Genomic DNA, 15,218 nt, shown 5'->3' with positions numbered 1-15,218 from the left:
TTCTTATAAATACAGATAGCTGCAGTTTGAAAACCTGAGTTACTGCAAAATTGTTAATCAGGAGGCCACTGGGTGGTCCTGAGCAAACATTCAGCTCAACTGTACAATGGGCTCCTAACTGATGACTTCAGACAGAAATAGGCCACACATTTATAGGCTGCATGATCAGTCCAACTTTATTTATTTATTTGTTTCAGAGCAAGGGAAAACGCATTTTCTTAGTAGAAATGGTGTTGAGCCACAAAGCATGTAACAAAAATAATTCTGAATTAGAACCTCCAATTATGCTTAAGTATAGTTTCAGAAGCTTAGCTTTAGAGATCCTGGTTTTAATTTTTTAAAAACTTATTATTTGCGGTCTATGAAGAGGTGAGGTCAATCTGACCAAACACTTGCTGGGGACAGAAGTACTAACACGGAAGAGGGCCAGAGACTACTACAACCACAAGTGGAAGGAGTAAAAAAGTTTCCACTTCTAAAGGGGTGTGGGTGTGCACCGTGTACCCAGGATTATTCATTCTGCACTCCCAGGCATTGTTCCAACTTCTGAGATGAACCTGTAAATCCACTCACCAAAGTAACAGCAAAAAGGGAGATGAACATTCAACTCAAGTGTTTAGGATACTTTAACAGAAGTCACAAAGACATAGATGCTAAGTCCTTGCACTAACCACCTGGCTTCTGTGATGTGCTGGTCAGGTTAATAGCCCATATATTAAAACTAAATGAGAAAAAAATATGTAGTTTCTGTATTTACTCCTTAAAATACAGTAATAATTAAAAAAAAAAGCAGCTAAGACAGAAAATGTTCAGAAATCAATATAGTCTAGCACTAGATCATATTTAAAAGGATTCTATACTGTTGCAGTGTGATAGCTCTCAAAAAATAAAGGTGCCTTAACTTACAATCACTTCCAGCTTTCCCTGGACATCATGCGACTTGATAACCCAATTGACAGACTTTTTACACTTGAGGATAAGTACGACGTCTCTGACAAGTTTGGCGCCTGGTTGAGATGGTTTAATGTCAACAATTATATCCACCTGGAAAGTGCTGTATGTGGAAAATAGAGAGAAAGTTAGACTAGAGTGCCAGAAATTTTCAGCTATCAACCTTCTTCCAATCCATCATGTTTCCACTGTCTGGCCAGCTGATTAAAATGCTGGAGATTATCCCAGGCAACATAACATGTGCAAAACAGACTCTAATTCCACATACACTTAAATGATTTTGCATAACAATAGAAACAAATACTTTTTAGACAAATAATATTTTTTGTCTCTTGTTTACAAGAAGTGTGCTACTCATTTCAGCTATTATTTAGAGCAGGTTAGTTATACGACTAGCAGTTTGCTTTATAAAGTAAATATTGTTTTCTTATTTCTCTGCAACAATGCCTAAATATAGCTGTTTCCTCTAGCTATAACTGTATTAAAGCTCAAAATAATACCTTAAAAAAGGCAAAAAGACAAATTAAGCAGGTTAATTAAAAAAACCCACACAAATACTAAATTAGGGACTGTCTCTGCCTATGCAGTTAAACTGTGGAAATTACTTTCCTTAGGATCTTGCGTGTGTTGAAGAATTAAGCTGTGTATTCAGTTTCCAATAGTTCTGGATATATACTTACTCTAAACAGAAAAGAAAACAGATGTCCAGCCTACTGCTTGCTGGAAAATAGATGAACACTATCCAAATTTTCAAGACCTCAATAAAGTAAGTAGAGCAAATAGGTTTGTACCCATCAATAACATCGCATCGTGCAAAATACTAATTCAACCTTTACTTCCAGATCATCTTATGGGCCCATATATCATAAAAACATGCTCATCTCAAGTAACACATTTCAACTAATATTCTGCACTGAGACTTAGTGTATCCTGGGACCTTTGTTTTACCTCCTGCAGTTTTACACATGCCCAGTTCAGCTTCTGTATGTTTCTTTGAAGATACAAACTTTGTAAAGATAGCTATGGATGATACATAAAGCTATGAAGGAAGCAAGAGGAATTTAACTTATTACTTTTTTACTTTTAATAACAAAACATTTAAACATTTTGCAGTGTTATCATCTGAAAAACAAATTCCTATCATACTATCAGCCAAAGCCAAAAGCCCAGAGGGCTTGGAGACAGGGTTGTCATTGCATAACACTGCAAGGGACTTACAGTGATGTTGATGCTAAAGAACAGCTCTGTTCACGATGGGGGTGCAATTCGTGCCACATGGAGGCAGATCAGTTGGCTTACCTATTTCACTTCCACTACATCTCAGCACTTTCTTACTCTCCCAAGGTTGCTAGTTAACAATATTCTCTGGATCTGGGTTCACCATCTTGCAATGAGATAATAACCCGTCTTGCAAAGACCCTTCCTCCCACCTCTATCTCCTTGTGTGATTTCCTCATTAGGGGTGGGATGTGCTCCAACGTAATTGCATTAAGAGCACAACTGGACAACGCTGGATATCCAGTGTCTGCAGTACACAGGTAGGATTTTAATTCTACCTTATCTCTGATGAAATTGTACTTTTCTTATTGCAAAAGGGAAAACCATCTAAGTTTCATAGCAAATTTCTGTTCTAGCAACGATACTGAGCACTTATGAAGAGCTTTTGGAAAAGCTAGGACTATCTGAAGCAAATCCCCTTTATGTGCTCCCACTAAGACCTAGGAGAGATCAGCAAAGGATTAATGTTTCAAATGTCTCTCCTGTCAAAGGCACCTTTGACAATTTAGATAATCCTCATAACACATAATGAGAGTTAAGTAATTTTCCATAACCACTAGTCACTAGTTATAAACTTTTTTGGTCAGTGGACCACTGTCAACCCTTAGCACTTCTTGAAATTATTATGCTATCCTTTAAAATCAACTGGAAACTTGACAGAAAACACTGTTATGATTCTGCAGACCAAGTGTGGAACAATTACCATGGACCACAGATCACTTGCAACCTCTGGACCACTGTCTGGGAGCCACTGCCGTAGGCTTAGCTGCCAGTCATCCCTACCTGTGATAGGTCAAGATTACTTTTAATCTCTCTCTCTCCTCCTCATGCAGTAGTCACATATTAAATTGTGTCTGTCAGATGCTGCCCTTATTCATATTCCTTTCACCTTATTTTTGGAAAAAATTGCTGGATTGAGCAAGACGGGGGTAGGATACAGTCCATAAAAACTGTGCTTTGCAGTCTTGTCCAGAAAGATCCCAGGATCCTGAAGCAGAATCACAAATCTTTATATACCGAAGAACTAATTTTTATCTAAAGCAAAGTACTAAGGTCCAAGCTCCTTCTGGAAGGATGAAATGTCTACTTTCAGTTGATTTTCAACAGACAGGTGAAATCTTTAGCTGTGATTTCAAACAGATTTAGTCTATTTAGCTAATACTTTACCTGTACGGATTGGAATTTGGAGTGATCAGTTCAATTATATGAACTTCTCTTTCTTGGACTAAGTTAGACATAAGGCACCCCTCTGCTGTTTTTGGTTGTAGGTATCCCGCAAGGTAATTTAAAGAGAGAAAATTCTTTTCTACGTTGCATGAGGCAGGAAACACTTGATCTGGAGGGAAAAAGAAAGCATGTGTACCTTTACACACAGATATCAGCTTACATGAATGTTGAGTACCGCATCTACTTCAATGCGGCACTATATTTTGTGACATAGGTCTTTAGGCTAAAAGGCATATCTATTATCTACCACAAGCACTTCTAACAAATTAATGTAATATTGAAAGGGAGATCACTGTTGCGACAATGCAGCCATCTCCAATGTAAAATATATGCTTCTAACTGGAACCATTACTAAATACAGATTTAAATATTTAATGAAAGAAAATCTCTACAAAGAGAAATCAGAAAAAAACACTGAAGAAAAATGTGAGCACTTGTCAAAATGAATAAGATCCATTGAATTTGTTCCTTGCACCTTTAAAAAAAGGAGATTTCTTTATTTTGAAATTAACTCATAGAAAACTTTTGTGATCAATTCCTTCCCCCTTTAGAAAATGTTGGATTCTTGTTATTATAAATTTACCATATTTAAAAGATCACAGAAAGTATTTTCAATTTCCTTACTCAATATATTTTCCTATATATTGTGTAGTTAGTATTGTCCAGAAATAAGGTAGTTCACTTGCACATGGAAAATTTAATATAGCGAGGAAAGGATTAAATCAGTTGTTGATATTAAGTCTGACCATAACATCCATAAGTGAAATGAAGAAATTCTAGAGTAGATATTCAGTCTCTCTTTTGGTTTTAACTGCCTAGCTCATCATAAGTATTAACCAGTGTAAAATACAAAACAAAAATAGTCATTTGGTATGAAGTTCTCATGCACAGTTTACATTGTTGTACCCCAAGAAGCAGTATTTCCATTGAAAAATAGGAATACTTTGTATTTCTGAGACAGCTTTACATATGAATGGTCATAATACACAGAAGGACTAAATATCATGTTCAATAACACAAAGTCCTGTAAGAGTATAATCCCAAATGGCTGGCTCTTTGACCTTTGCTTTACAGAGAAGGCTTTCCTATTAAGGTCAATAGCAACATAGAAACAATAAAAAAAGAAAATATAACGCATTAAGCATGAAAAAGTGTGGATGAACTCTTAAAAGCTGAGCTGAAACATTGTTAGCGTTTGCTCCCTAAATGAGAGCTGAAATGTCCCCCTGAAGCGCATTTGTGTGTGGTACACAACTTTGCTGGGTAACCAGAGACTCCTGTGACCTCGGCCACTGCAGAAACAATTAGGGGAGTTTCTTCTTCTTACACAACGTAGTCTTTGAATATTAACCTTGCTGTCTTCCCTACAGAATCTATGAAAGCTGTCTGAGAATTCATACTGCCCAAGTAAAGCACTCCTCTAACATCTGGTATGTGCCCTGCCAGATTAGCCCTGAATGCAGCTGCAGTTCTGTCAGCCCCTCCCACAACAGCACAGAATGGAAAATGATCCCAAATGGTCTACACTGAGCTTGAATTTATACATATACATATATATACATACACACACACACAAAAAGAGACAGAGGTACTAGGTATTTGCTTCCCAGCTGCCATGCAACACAATTCAAGCCACGTAGTAACAGCCTCTGAGCAGCGTGTGGGTAATTACCGTATGTGCTATCGTTTGCCATTGCGAAGAACTTGGTTCCTGCTCCTGGCACTTCCATTAAACGCCTCTGGAGCTCTCAAGAACCACTGCTCTTGCCACCACCAGCACAGAGGCTCCCCAGCCTGGGCCTCTGCTCAATAGCATTGCTTTTCCTCTGCAGCAAATTTTAACTCTGTCACTGGCTACTTGATGTACACATTTACTTCCTCCCTTCACCAAAATATATTTACTCTCATTTGTACCAGTTACCAAGATGTGGACTGGAACAGAAAAGGAAAGGGGATCCATTTAATCTTTCTTTGCTCACTATACTTGTTTTCTTTTTTAGTTTCAGGGTTGTCTGCTTTGGAAACGAACTGCAGGTGTCTGCAATCAATTAAAAATCTTACTAAACCAGTCAGCAAACAGTCAATTTATGGACCCTGTGCCTCTCTAATCTCCACAGACTCCCAATATGGAACCAGATATGAGGTTTGCCTGTAATACCCTCAGTGGAGGGTCTCGGGCCAGCACACCCAGCTGCCGTGGGGCCCTGCTCACCAGAAGGCATGTGTGGAGCTGTGAGCAGTGGCCAGCAGCCACCTTCCCCTTCAGCATGTGCCAGGTTGCTTGGATGAAGAGAGAGGATTGCATGTTGGGATCTATAGTTTCTGTGGGCAGCACCTCCATTTTACAGACAAGGACAGACACCATCTGCTCAGTTCTGCACAAATTAGGTGTCATCCTCAGATTCTTGGCTAAACTGGGTAAAAGTTGAGTATCCCAGCTTAAAATCATGAGTAGGTTTTTGTGAAAACAAACACCGTTAATCAGGTGTCACTCACGAAGACAGGCACCCTGGGCAGCACCAGTTTGATTCAGTGATAAAAATCCCATCCAAGCAGAGCTTGCCTTTCCAAGTCAGCTGGGGAGAAGCGAGGTGTTTGGGCTTTTCCTCAGCCACTCTGATGGCGGGCTTTTTCGTGTGTATTTTGCAGTTTACTAACCCTTAGCATGACAGATATTCAGAACCTCAACTGACATTTAATGGCAGTGTATAAATGGGAGCAGGGAAGGGGCTGCAGCGGTCTCCAGAGGGTGGGTGGAAACTCTCAACAGCACTCACTGACCAGCAGCACACACAGCTAAAGCCTGACACAATGCAATCACCTGCAAGTATTAAACAAAGCAAGTATGGTGTGCAGGATACGAGCACTAATGTGTAAAGCCTACAAATTCAGAGTCAGGACTGAAGCTTCAGCTTCTGCCAGGACAGGAGCACAGTGTTACCGACTGTAAACAGACGGCACATTTTCCAATCTCGTTATTGTTATGGCCGACTATTTTTTTTTTTGCTTTTCTTATTTAGCTAAGAAATGTAATGTGTTGAAATTAGGCTCCCTCCAGGCTAGCACATCTGCCCTGGATTTACACTGGTGGCACTGGATGCATTAGGTAACATTTAGCTAACTGATAAGCCTTCCTGACTTGTACAGTCATATCTTACTGAAGCATGAGGAATTAAACTGACTTCTGCTAACAAACGTGTACTAAGATCACTTTCACCACAAGCAGTCCCACTTTCTAGAATCTGACAGCGTTTATCACAGCAATCACTTTGCCTTCTCCTTCACTTCTTGTTCTCCCTTCCTCCAAACCCTAATTCTGGCCCCTTTAAGTTCTTACTGTGCTCACCATCCCTGCAGCATTTAATCGGCCACTCTTTCAAATCAACAGGATTCAGATGCACTTGGCCCTGACTCAGTTGCTAGCTCACTCAGCTGCCTTTAATTTGCAGCTTCAAAAGTGCTTTCAGAGATCCATGGCATCAGAAGCAGTTTTATTCCATGAAAGATCACCCTTCTTCAGATCTTTTTGTCCTCTAGCTTGCATTTTCTGTTTGCTGTATTCAGCTACAGCCTCCACTTCTAAAATGTTACATCTACCACTTTCATATTTTTCTCACTTGAGTGAAGCTGAAATACAGACAATTACATGAATACTGACATTAAATTCTGTTACAGTCACGTAGCAAGGAACTACTTAATATGACTACCCATAGATTATGAGTAATACTAGCTATGATTCACAGCCTGGCAGCTGAGGGTACCTGACTAAAGCACTTGAGGAGTGAGAGTTTTGTACAAAAAGCCCAAAATGTCCACCAGCATAACGCTGTGGCTTGTGGAATGCAGTGATTCCATCATTCACTCTGCAGAGCAGCAGACGAGATCCACATCCCACGTGGTTTCCATTGAACTCCTGGCACGCCTGCTGCAGTTCAAGAACTGACCCTCTCCCCACCCTGAACATACACATAACCCCAACACATAAATGCAAATTCATTCTTCTTCCAAGAATTTAAATCAAATATGGTTACAGCTGAGCTAGTTTGCAGGAGCCTTCTCAGAAACTGTCTATTTTGGTTGTCTGCCAAGTTCCATTTTGTGTACTTACTCCTAATTACATTGCGTTTTAACACATTCTAAGATGATGCAAAGCTTTCCTATTTAGCTGCCTAGTTTGACTGGAGATATGCAAATCAACATACAAAATTTTATCTTTTTTTTGACATATCTAATTAAATGTTCATCTCTGCCATGCAGAGACCACTACTCCCATGTATAACTTCCAAGAGCACTTTAATAAGCTAATAAATATATTTCTGAATAATTTTCTGGCATCAAAATCCAAGACTGCTGCCAAGTAGAACAAAAATTATGCAGGGGAATCCTGTACAAGTTTGGCAGGATTTGGATAAAACCAACACAGGCATTTTCCGATTTTGGGGGGCAAGCTTCATGCTTCAGGAAATCAAATTATCAGATACAGGTGGTTAGGAAAGAATGTTTTCTCCACAGAAGGGTTTGGGGTTTTTTTTAGGTTGTTTTTTTTTAGGGTTTTTTTTGGGGGGGGCGGGGGGGTAGCAAACTAGTTCAGCCATACAGGAGTTTCTCTAGAAATATTGCTGAAGTACTACTAAATTAGGCTGCTGGTGCTAGTAAATGCTGAGCCCACCAGTACTTGATGGATGTTGATAAAACGTTTTACTGATTTCTACTTTTCCCATCACTGAACTTCTTGAGAGACAATTAGTTTCAAAATATCTGGACCACTAGTTGCAATGCAAATCAGTTCCAGTTCTCTTGTACTAGCCTTTTTCTTGCTGCTTTTGATTTAGTTTAAACCTGGATGTTTGCTTTAGCCGGAACTGGGATGACAACTTCAGATAACAAAAAAAACAGTGAATTGCAGGCCATTAGGTAAAGAACACTGACATCTCAAAACATCCCATACCTGCAAAAAAGAAAATTTCACCCCCAATCATCCTGCAAAATAGAGGAAAGTCTGCTCTCCCTGCAAAGTTTCTTTTAATAACTACATATTTCCCAGAAAACAAACTTGAATAGATGTAAGTAGGGCATAAACCCTCCTGAATGGACTGCCTTGCTCCAAGAATGTAGTGGAGAGAGACATGGCTCTTGTGTTATCCACAGTTTATGACCAGCTCATGTGGAACTCCCCTGCAGAAGGCATGCTATGTGACCAGCAGCCAGCTGAGAGAAAGCATGAGCAGGAAGATGCTGCAGAGGCTCATATTGTTAAGTTGTTCCAACACTGCTCAGCTACAGAGTTATAGCTCAAACCCTACCCTAATATGGGCCTGTGAAACCCCCGAGGAGCTGGAGTCCTCTCCCATCTGCCCTAGGTCACCTGATGAATTTGGCATGCAGCTCATAGGGACAGGAAATTTCCTACCTGGGATGAAAATACACAAGGATATCAGACTGAGGGAACTTATCTTGGTGAGGATAGCAATAATTCTTTGCCCAAAGTAGTCTGGATCCTTATACAAGCAAATACTGAAAAAAATATAATGCAGGTCTTTCTAGAAATTACTTCCTATCTCAGGTTCTCCACTTCAGTTCTTTAGATGAAGACACACAAACAATCACTATGAGTAGTTTATTCCTTGTAAAATGTGAAGGTTTTACTCCTGTACAATTCTGGCCAATTGTATACACATTTATGAGTATAAAATTAGGGCACCAGAATCCATTAAAAGTTGCCTAAATCCATGGTCTGGTCTTTAGACTTGTTCTTATTTCTCTGCCTTCCCCTTTCATATCACATCTTGCAAAATGAGAGGTAAGTTTATAGATTAAAATAAAAAATATGAAATAACACTACAACAAGACTTATTCTCAACATCCAGAAGTGCCTATCAGTTCTGTTGGTTTTGTTTTGGTTTACCTTCTCCTACTTTAATATAGATGTTTCTTGATATTTTGAGTTCAGTGAAAGATGTTACTGCTCCATATTCCTTCTGGGCCCACTGTAGCAGATGTTCATTTTTCTCAGGAAAAAGCTTTTCTTCCATTTCTGCTGACAAGGAGAAATTTCCCTTCTCAAACTGAACAACGGAACCTAAAGACACCTGATGGGAATAAAAACATATTTTTAATGTGGTACATTTATCTACACAGGCAGGTAGCACGTTTAAGCAATGTAATCTGTCACACCCAAATGCAAACACTGAAGGCGACTACAGCTTATTTCCAACAATGCCTAATCTCCCCATGTTTTAACATCTGCATAATGATTCCTTTTTCAGAGATGTTTTTAAAAAAATGACTCTCCGAAGTCACACTGCTACAGAAGTGGTACGACAGTGCTGTAAGGGGAGGGCTGGAAGACAAGAGGATAAAATAAGGCAGGAGAAAGTAAGATGGTCTGAGGAACTGAAGGGAGAGAAAGATGTGAAGCTCAATACAACTGGGAACTACTGAAGTAACTCCCAAATCAGGAAGAACGTAAGTTCAAGCTCAGTAACAGATAAAGGAGAACAGAGAAACACAGAGTAAGGAAAGAAAAAGTCTAAGAGAAAGGGAAGATATTTACTGTTGCTTTATTTACAGGAAGTGAGGAAATGCTTTAGTCTAACACATAAAGCAGATGAATTATAAGTCTCTAGAAAAATCCTGCTTTCCTCCCCCCTCCCTTTCCCTGTCTTTCTACTAACACAGATTTCTTTGGTAGAAAAAAAGTATTTTTTTCCCCTCTAACTGAAAATCCAAAACTCCTAATGATGATGATACAAAGAGTGAAAAATATATGGGAACAATTTCTAACCTGTCCTGAGTATTATTTACATTCTATAGCAGGATAATGGTCCTAAGTATCTCTCTAACCTTTTAAACAACAAAATACATCAATAGCAAGTATTTAACAGATATTATCTGAAGTCAGGTTCCAATTACAGAAATTAACTAACAGCAACCAACTATTACCTCTGGAGCTACTGTTCACAGCACTATTGCAGGATGTTATATATCCATTTGTTTAGCACCTACAAATATTTGTCAGAAAAGACATATAAATGATAACCTTTGGCACACAGAAAGAATTTCAAAGTTCTTCCCTGTGCCTCCAGCTATTACCTTAGCACTTATTACACACATATCACATACCTCCTCTAGCAGAAGGCCCATGTAATTCAGAGTTCAATTTAACCAAAGCCATCACAAAAAGAACCCCAAAACCAAAAAAAACACAAAACAATCAACTTAGGAATCCTTTTGCCAGAATAGTTTTCAAAGTTTAAACTAACATCTGCTTCAATTCTGAATGAAGTTCCTTATTTGTTCTTTTTCATGACTACCATAAAACATTATTTTAAAATGAAAAAAGCCTTCATGCAGTGTAACACAGAATACACCGTATTAGCATACTTCTCAAATAAGAAAGCAAATTCTGCCATTAGAGAAGATTAACTGTCCTCAAATCTACAACACTAGGAAAAGATAACGAGGTTTTTTTTAAAAAAGTATCTAGCAAATAGCATTAATTTTGTACTGCCACCACTTAGAAGTAGCTACACCATGGACTGGTTTTATGGGGCATCTCTGCATCTGCTCCTAACAGATTAGATTTTACAGTGTGCACAGTCTCGCAGGATGAAGAGTAATGCTGACACAGCACAAGACAGGTCATGCAGGAACCGCATACAGAGCACCTCTTAGCAATGGTGTCTTTTATATCTGAGACATGCGAGACATCTTTGTAGAGCCCTGGCCTAACTAAAGAAATCTCCCATGCATAAAAATTGCAGAATTTAAGGACTTAACCAATTATTATTTTGCAGGGATATCGAATAGATGATGGCATTCAATTCTCAGGAACAAAACTCGTCAAAAATTCTACAGTTTATCCAGTAATTACAGCAATTGCTTTTCAGTTACACTATTTCACAATGTTTCTGGTATTTTTTTACCATCAGCATCATCAGAGTGAAGAAGTATCAGTGTAACCTTCTAAGAGATTTGAGGAAAGTCTGAGAGAAAATATTACTCCTTCTAAACACTGAGCAAAGAAATCCATCAGCTTGCAATAATGCATTTTCACTGTGTTTTTCATTTGATATTTGAGATATTTAAATGTCTGCTAATACAACAGGTTACTTCCTCAGAATACACTTGGTTTTCCATTTATTACTAATTAGAACTTGAAAACCTTCTGCATCATCCTGTGGCATGACAAATGTCTTCCTGTGAGACAGATCCTATCAATGAACCCCAAAGTTACTAAGTCCTACTTGGGAGGAACCAACAGACAGAAAGCAGAGCAAGTAAAAAGTCTAGCACAAGCATCCTCACTAAATGATCATACAGTAAACATCTTTAAATAAACATGAAGCTTATAATAATTTATTTTTTAATCACATACTAAAGTCCATTTGAAATGCTGATTCCACTACTAGGTTTTAGAAAGGAGTGCAAACTTCTCTGCCTGCCAATATTGGGATTTTTACTACACAGACCCAAGGCAAGGTTAAGTGAGCCAGGCACGTTATTTTTTCTGGAAGGAATTCAACAGACTCTTCCAAAAAAGGCAACCATTACTGTTTCAACACCTGCCTTGAACATTAACTACTTACTCGTCAGAACAAACCAAAAGCAGCTCTCTCCAACATACTTGGGATAAGTCCGAGCAACGAAACCAAAGAATGTTTTAAAAATTTGGGAATATATAAACAATTTTTATCTGAACACTCATTACACAGCTGACTGAGTGATTAAGAAACTACTGCCACATACACTTTTATCTCCTCACTTCATCTCCTTCAGTGGTTACTTTCAGAGGCTGCAGAGTGGAAAAAGTGCCCCAGCTCTACTTCTTCCTGTTGTTGTCAGGACATTAAAAGTGACTGCACCAGAAACATCCTCTTCTACTGAGTTCACCTACATGACCTGTCACATTTCTGAGGCTAAATGAGGAAGCTCCCAAGTTTGACATGGAAAATGCAAGACCAAAAGATACTGGCCATGGCCACTATCCACAGCAGTTCAAAGGGCTCTTCTGCTGTCAGAGGAAATGAGGATCAAGTATAGTATTTTGAAAATTTGCTACCAAAGCCTGAGTATTCTATTGAAGAACAAAACATTTTTAAGAATGTATTTTGGTCACATGCACTACTACCTTGCTGATCATCAAATAGGGACTGTAATTTTCTTTGCATGGTACAGAGGCAAGGAAACATACCTCTCATGGTAGGAAAAAAGAAAAAAAAAAAAGCCTTTATGTGTCCCTTAAGAAAACTTTCCAGTCTTACAAAAACTACCCTTGCAAGGGTGCCATGGTATTTCAGGACATCAGCTACCTGGCAGAAGTGCCAAATGGTGTAAGTTACTATTCCCCAGAAGGAACAACTCTCAGAACCAACCCTCAGTCATCTCAAATATATACACTGGTGAGTGTGAATGCTGCACACACTCAAAATAGCATCTTCTGTTTCTTATTTTACCTATTTCCTTCTCTCCTTTTAAATGTTTATTGCCTTTTTTTTTCCTTTGAATCCAATCCAGAGAGGATATTTACTTTGTTTGCTTTATGACATTTTAAGTATTTAACATAGTTGTAATTCAGAACTCCCAAGTAGGACGCAAGTTCATAATTCAGCCTTGAGAGAGAGGTAGGCACCTTTGGGAGATGACTCAGAATACAAAGTTGAGTGTCCACAGCTATACAGCATGAACCAATCCCTTCCCTCACAGCAACAGCTACACCACAACCCACCAAGGCCCCTCCAGAACAAGTGACCAACAAAGCCACCCATAAAGCCAAGAATGAGGCAAATATACTAGCAGAAGAAAAGCAGCATCCTTCATATTTTTCTCTCAGCTATACAGTATCAGACCTGTGTCAGAATGTGTAGGAGAGGAGTAAATCTGCTTAGAATAAAATTCAAAAACTTGAAGCAACTTTCAGAGCAGCCCACATGGGGTTCAGATTCAGCTGGTGTTTTCTGATAATGTACTTTGATGTGCTCTGGTCTCCTTACAGAGGAAAAGTAAAGCCATTGATGGAGAAATACCAGGTATTTGGAAACTCAAAAATATACCCCTTGTTGTTCATAAATCCACGTACAACATACAGTAACCACCAAGAGAACAATTCTCTTTGGTAAGTGACTAAGAAACATGCTGCTTTTGAAATGACATGCAACAGTAATGAATCATCTATCAGTTTTGCATAGTCTTTTCCAGCCACAGAGGTGCGATCCTTTCAGGCAGTAGTAAAATTTTTCATTTTCAGTTTAGTATTCTCAAGACCACTTCCAGCCATCACAAAATTCCACTTCCAGTTTTCACATTTCTGAAAACTAACACATAAAAGAAGCTTTATCTTAATTACATTTTAGATTTTAATTTTAATTCCTAGGAGACGCTCAGTTCATCAGCGACCAAAGACCTTGATAGGTATTAGGGCTGCTCGACACTTTCTTGGGATGAAAGCAGAATCTCAGGGGATCAGACTCTTGAACTTCTTTATGTATCTAGGAAGAAGATCCTAGGATTTTCCATCAAAGCTGAAACTGCATCAAAGCAAGTGCAACTTTCAAAACCCCCATGGAACAGTTACTAGAGTGATAAAAAGGAAACAAACAAAAAAAATCCATGTAAAGGGGAAATCTGTTCTCAAAGTTTAGAGTTCAGAGGGGGGTTGTTAATTGCGAACAGGTAATTGTCCATTCATCTCACATTAATCTAACATAATCTTAATAGACTCAACGTAACACTCATTTGATCTCATTGAACAAAATGAGGTAGCAGAAGCTTTTCCAGGGATTCTGTTTCAAGTTAGATTCATTTTAGCGGAAGAAGAGGATGGGAGAAATAAAGCATATCTATGTAACTGCAGCTATAGTTTCCACTGGAACTTTTGACTCAGTAACACAACCTGTTGTGATTTATTATCTCCACATCACTAACACCAATAGTCTGCCAAAATCTGCTGCCTGCTTCTGTAAACTTCCACTAGCTAAACCCCCTGTTTACTGAAGCAAGTGAAGAAGAGAAGGAGCTATGACCATACAGAAAGACCATCACAGATTCCTGATCCAGGCCCCTCAGCCTCCTGCAAGGTGGGTCTGAGAACACATCTCAACCACTGAGGTCAGAATGTTGTTTCTTTCCTTACTCTTGCGGGCTGGTTTAACTTAAAGCCCAAGTCTTCCTGACTATCAGCCTCCTTTGCTCTGAAAGTGATGGGCCTGGGCTCCTAGAGGGACCATGAGAAGGAGGAGCACTCAGGATCAGTCAGAGGCATCAACGAGAAAGACAAGCATCAGATCCAAGAGGCAGCTGCACCCAGATCTGGAGCATCCACATTGTCCACACAAAGTTTTGGTTGGAGCAGTCACCCATGAAGTCAGCCCCCTCCTGAAGCTGAAAGAAACACTAAGCAATAAAGTTTGACTTTTGAAAGAAGGCTTAAATCACCTGGGACAGGACAAGTACTAGTATGAACTGTGTCATACTCTTAGCAAACCAGGCTTCAAAAAAACCACATGACTTGAACATCCTGTGAAAGGAGAAACTAAGGCATACTGATCCACCTTGCTGCCTCTGAAATTTACTGACAAGTTGGTACTTTTTAAATATTTCTGTCCAAACCAAAGTGCCTACAGTAAAAGCAAAGTAAAGAGCTTAAAATAAAACTTATACATCAGAAAATTTCCCTATTTCAGGACATCACACTACCATGTGTAGACATTTTTTACTATACAGTGCATGTTTGCTTCATGTACTGTAGCTTGCTTCCTAAGCCA

General features: G+C 39.0%; 1 protein-coding gene across 1 annotated transcript in view; it reads right to left on the bottom strand.

Annotated features, from left to right (window-relative positions):
* The window catches only part of TGFBR3 (transforming growth factor beta receptor 3), a 72,511-nt gene that overhangs the window by 26,000 nt on the left and 31,293 nt on the right, over positions 1-15,218 (bottom strand). The window contains exons 4-6 of the mRNA XM_010164863.1: positions 9,362-9,545; positions 3,397-3,565; positions 907-1,054 (exon numbers count right to left, since the gene is read on the bottom strand). Of these exons, the coding sequence (XP_010163165.1) occupies positions 907-1,054; positions 3,397-3,565; positions 9,362-9,488 (444 nt within the window). The 5' untranslated portion in view covers positions 9,489-9,545. The remainder of the gene's footprint in view (positions 1-906; positions 1,055-3,396; positions 3,566-9,361; positions 9,546-15,218) is intronic.

The sequence above is a fragment of the Antrostomus carolinensis genome, unplaced genomic scaffold (genome assembly GCF_000700745.2).
Source record: "Antrostomus carolinensis isolate BGI_N321 unplaced genomic scaffold, ASM70074v2 scaffold4183, whole genome shotgun sequence".
Lineage (NCBI taxonomy): Eukaryota > Metazoa > Chordata > Aves > Caprimulgiformes > Caprimulgidae > Antrostomus > Antrostomus carolinensis.
The sequence above is the reverse complement of the archived record's forward strand: the minus strand, read 5'-3'. Positions and strand labels throughout refer to the sequence as shown.